Source organism: Bos indicus x Bos taurus, chromosome 29 (assembly GCF_003369695.1).
Source record: "Bos indicus x Bos taurus breed Angus x Brahman F1 hybrid chromosome 29, Bos_hybrid_MaternalHap_v2.0, whole genome shotgun sequence".
Lineage (NCBI taxonomy): Eukaryota > Metazoa > Chordata > Mammalia > Artiodactyla > Bovidae > Bos > Bos indicus x Bos taurus.
Window position 1 is genome coordinate 24,381,105 of NC_040104.1, and position 5,433 is coordinate 24,386,537.

The 5,433-nt window shown below is 39.3% G+C and overlaps 1 protein-coding gene across 1 annotated transcript; it reads left to right on the forward strand.

The window, feature by feature from the left end:
* The first annotated feature begins 3,574 nt into the window (after positions 1-3,574).
* Positions 3,575-4,513, forward strand: LOC113886045 (putative olfactory receptor 10D4). Its single transcript, XM_027531983.1, has one exon. It carries the CDS (start codon positions 3,578-3,580, stop codon positions 4,511-4,513), a length of 936 nt encoding a protein of 311 aa, XP_027387784.1. The 5' UTR covers positions 3,575-3,577.
* Positions 4,514-5,433: the final 920 nt, after the last annotated feature.

Sequence of the window (5,433 nt, forward strand, 5' to 3'; positions counted from 1 at the left end):
ATGGTAGCCTGAACGGGACAAAAGTTTGGGGGAGAATGAAAACATGTATATGTAGGGCTGAGTCCCTTTGCTGTTCACCTGAAACTATCACAACACTGTTAATCAGCTATACTTCAGTATAAAATAAAAACTTTTCAAAAATAAATAAAAAGAAGCCTCCTTATCTGATTCTCACATACCCTGGGATTTTTTTTAGTTTTCTGTTCACTCCTTTTTCTTACAACTTCATCTACTCTTGAACCCACTCAAATCACTGTTAAACTGTTGAATACCTCAGTCTGGTGTAGGCAGAGAAAAGTCAGAAATCCAGCATAACGTAGGCTTCAGGGGGTCTTCCTGGAGTTATCTGTGTCCTAACTCATTACCAGACACCGTGTAATGCAATTTCTTCACAAGTATTACCTAGTTAATCTACAGAAAGTGCTAGATCACATTGCAGAGGTAAAACAACTCTTAGGGATGTTGCATAAATTTTTGTAAATTACAGGTTTTTTGTGGATAGGATAAGGATTCCATCTCAAATCATCATGAAGCTATAATTAATATAGCAATTTTGCTGAAATTCTTAAAATATATATTTGACCTTTTATATAAACACACCAAAACATCTTACCTCAGCTTTTTTTCCTTTCATCATCTCTGATATATGAGAATGTTCCCATATTATCTCTTATTCCTGCTTTAAACCCTCCAAGCACCCCTCCTTTTTATACTTATTTTTTTCCCCTCCAGTTATTCAATGCCTTTTCCACTTTTTATTTATTTTTCCTTCCTAGTCTTCCTCACTCTAGTGAAGTGAAAGTCACTCAATCAAGTCCGGCTCTTTGCAACCCCATGACTCTAGTCTGCATGACACTCCTCTGTCCATTGAATTCTCCAGGCAAGAGTACTGGAGTGGGTAGCCATGCCCTTCTCCAGATCTTCCCGACCCAGGGATTGAATCCAGGTCTCCTGCATTGTAGGCAGTTTCTTTACCATCTGAGCCACTAGGGAAGCCCTCTCCTGACTCTAATCCTAACCCTGAATACACCGTTACACATCAAGGTCAATTTAATGGTGTTTACTTCCCAGTCAAAGGCATTGTTACCATCTTTTTTATTTGGACAGCCTGTAAAGTTTTTTCAAGTCGATCACCATGCTTCAGAGTATTAAAGATAATCGGAGATAAATAGCATGGTAGAATCATTAACTTTAACATCCTTTTAGCATCAGTTAGATGTGCAATAAAAATATTGTTTACTTTTTAAGTAGAAATTCCAGATGTACTTAGAATAACATAACTACCTAAGTGCCAAGAACAATAAAACACATACTTCAAATTATAGCTCAAAATTCTTTTCCACCTCTTAGCATGTGTCTTCCTCCCTTTTCTCCTAGCTTAGGCCTTTATTTTCCCTAACCTTTGGAGGACTGCCCATTTCTGTTCCACTGTACCCTGTACCCTGGCCACAGAGGTGGGCGTGAGATTCAGCCAAGAAAATCAGATTTGAATCTGAGGCTCCCAGAAGTAATGGGCAGCTGAGGCTGAATCACCTGCTGGCAGGGCCCAGAGGATGCACCACAAGTTCTTACTGCTGAGGAGCTGCCCTAATTCCTAGCCTTCCATGAGCCTAGTTTTTTCAACAATTTCTTTAATTTTCTGAGCTAACCCAGTTACTGTTGCTTGCAATAAATCAATCCTATTACCACAAATAGTAAAATAATTGATTGATTAAAACAACACATACACATGAAAAAGCAGTAAATATATCTATAAATGTGATATATGTGCCAAATGAAGTTTTAAATGATTATTCACTAAAGTATATTTTATAAGGAAACCATAAAAGATTCCCTCTTTAATCAGTTTCCTCCTCTCTCTTTCTCTCTAGGTTTCATTGGTAAGGTCTAATTATATCAAGCAGTTAATTTCTCCCTTGCTTAATAAGGACCCTGACTTGGGGGATTAATACCCAAAGGAAGACCAAGGCAACTTACTATCTCCCGTATTTGAAAATTATTGCAGTTCCTAGATCAGAGAGAAATTACTATAAAAGTGAAAAGCACACTCAGATTTTGACATTCTATTTGAAAGTGATTGAAAAAGAGAATTCTGAAGATCTACCAACAGACTGCAAGTTGATGGGAATTTCGCAGGACAGGGTTACTTCCTTCTTCCAGGGAAGGAAAACAAAGTAACATTCAATTCAATAGCACCAGTCAGTTATGTTCTGTTTGCCTTGTAAGTGCCCAGATTTCTCCTTCATTTAAAAAAATTTTGGCTCTCACTCTCCTGTCATGACCATCAAAATAAAATAATAAAGATAGAGCTAGAGCTAGCTAGGGTCTTAGGCAGTAGAATTCATGGGTTAATGTATGATTTAAAGAGCTTACTGTGCTGAAAGTTAAAACAAGTTGAAAAAAATATGAGAAATGTTCAAAAGATGGAAATTGGAAAGGAGTCTCTACTATACCTACCCCTGTGTCTTCTACTGCCATAAAAGCAGAATGCTTTTTAGCCTGGATCTGGTTAGACTATTACAGGTTTTGGATACTGAAATGGAGGCTATTGGTTACTGATGTGTGCTAAAATCCAGAGCATATGCGTCCTGTTAATGTAATTTTCCGTTATTTAAGGGCTGTTAAAGACCCCTCTTTTGGCTGGTTTCTCATTGTTGACCCTCATACCCAGGGAGATAATGTGGGAAAGAGTCTGTCTTTTGTATGTGTGGCTTGCACACATGCATGCTGATCACCTCAGTCGTGTCCAACTCTTGAGACCCTCCGGACGGTAGCCACCAGGCTCCTCTGTCCATAGGATTCTCCAGGAAAGCATACTGGAGTGGGTTCACATGTCCTCCTCCAGATCTTCCCAACCCAGGAATCAAAACCAGGTCTCTTCTGTCTCCTGCATCGGCAGGTGGGTTCTTTACTAGTGTCACCTGGGAAGCCCCTAAAAGTGAAAGTGTTAGTTGTTCAGTCCTGTTTGACTCTTTATGACCCCATGGACTGTAGACCACCAGGCTCCTCCATCCATGAAATTCTCCAGGCAGGAATACAGGAATGGGTAGCCATTCCCTTCTCCAGAGGATCTTCCTGACCCGGGATCAAACCTGCATTACAGGCAGATTCTTTAACATCTGAGCCTCCAGGGAAGCCCATATGTGACTTATATGATCATAAATGATTTTGGACATTTAAAGTAACCTAATTGTCTCAGGTGAATATAGAAAACTTGGATAGGACTTTCTTGCATCTTTAAATTTGTCCTTTTAGAATCACAAAGCAGCATTCAAAATTTATACAATTTAACAGTGTATATGAAGTGTGGAAGATAGAGTTGTCATGTAAGGATTTCTTGGTGAGACTGCAAGTAGAAACTGCACTGCAAAGAGAGACCCAGCATGGAAAGAAGCGGGCCAATCAAGGCAATTCTAAAGGGAAGCACTAGTCTGTTTACACTGAGATTATTCGCTCCTTTTCCATTTCATTGTCTTAAACACATTCACATACATATTCACATACGTATTTACATACATATTCACTTTAACCACAGATTTCTTTTGACAGACGCCCAAGATTTGATCCTTCCATAAACATGAGAAATCACACAGTGGTGACTGAATACATCCTGCTGGGAATCCCTGAGACAGAGGGCCTAGAGACTGTGCTTTTTTCCCTGTTCTCATCATTATATTTGTGCACTGTCTTGGGAAACGTGCTCATCCTTTCAGCTATCATCTCTTCCTCTCGGCTTCATACACCCATGTACTTTTTCTTGGCGAACCTCTCCGTGTTTGACCTGGGTTTCTCATCAACAACTGCTCCCAAGATGCTGTCATACCTTTCAGGGCTGAGTCAAGGTATCTCTTTTCAGGGTTGTGCTACCCAGCTCTTCTTCTACCACTTCCTGGGATGTACTGAGTGTTTCCTATACACGGTGATGGCCTATGACCGCTTTGTTGCCATATGCTTTCCTCTGAGATACATGGTCATAATGAATCACAGAGTCTGCACCATCTTGGCCACAGGGACCTGGATAGGCGGCTGTATCCATGCCATTATCCTAACATCCCTCACCTTCCAGCTGTCCTACTGTGGCTCTAACAAGGTGAGCTATTACTTCTGTGACATACCTGCCATCTTACCTCTAGCCTGTGGGGATACATCTCTAGCCCAGAGGGTAGGTTTTACAAATGTTGGTCTTTTGTCTCTCATTTGCTTTTTTCTCATTCTTGTTTCCTACACCCGCATTGGGATTGCCATATCAAAAATTCGCTCAGCAGAGGGCAGGCAGCGAGCATTCTCCACCTGCAGTGCACACATGACTGCAATTCTCTGTGCTTATGGGCCAGTCATCATCATCTATCTACAGCCCAATCCCAGTGCCTTGCTTGGTGCTATAATCCAGATATTGAATAATCATGTAACCCCCATGCTGAACCCATTGATCTACAGCCTGAGAAATCAGGATGTTAAATCAGCTCTGAGGAATGCATTTCCCAAGAGATGCTTCACTCTGAAAAAAAACTGAGAAAAGCTCAAGCTTTGCTGGACAAAGTTTGAGTCTCCATTTCTCAGGACTAATTCTCTTCCACAGCTTCCACAGCGTGTTGAAATCAAATGTGCTCTGAATGGTTCTACCACTTAACCTCACCAAGTTTTAAAGCCATGTCTGCTTTCATATTTTCCTGTGTTTATAATGAAATATAATTACTAGAGTAACTACTGACATCAATCTTATTCTTGGGCTGCCTGGATTGCCTGCCAGAACCACCATCCTTCCCCAAACATTTCCTCCCTCGTTAAATCTTTAAAAGAGTTCAGAAAACATATTTTCTTTCTCATAATCTCAGTTAAAAGTATTTCCGTATATATCTAAAGGGAAGGAGAACGGAAAAAAAATTCAAGCAAGCCCAGCTTAATACAGAGTATCAGAACTCAATATCCTTTCTGTAGAGTATAACCTCCAATTTACTTCCACTCAACACCAAAACTCTCACTTGAGTAATATTTAAGGGTTAGATCTATCTCATGTGTAGTCTGTTTTGATTTTAATATTTTCCTTGTGTACACATTCCTTTGGGATCCAGATATTCTTGTATTATTAGATGACTGGAAGGCTGTGATCTTGAATCTTGTCTCATTAGCCCCTACAAAAATCAGCTTTAGTTTTGTAAAGAAAAAAGGAAACAAAAGGATAGTAAGACAAACAAAAAGAGTCAAATTTAAATGTAATACTACATGTTTTTCTAAAACAACAACATTGATTGATTTGTCTGTTATAAAAAGCAAGCTGGTTAGAATTTTCATTTAAATTCAGGTAGCAATAAACTTGCTTTTCCATTGAAAATAATAAGGTATATATAACTTATTTTGATTCTGCTAATCTCTAGGTTCCCTAACGATAAGGGAAAAAATAGGTAAATTTATTATAGAAACTGTGTTAAATTT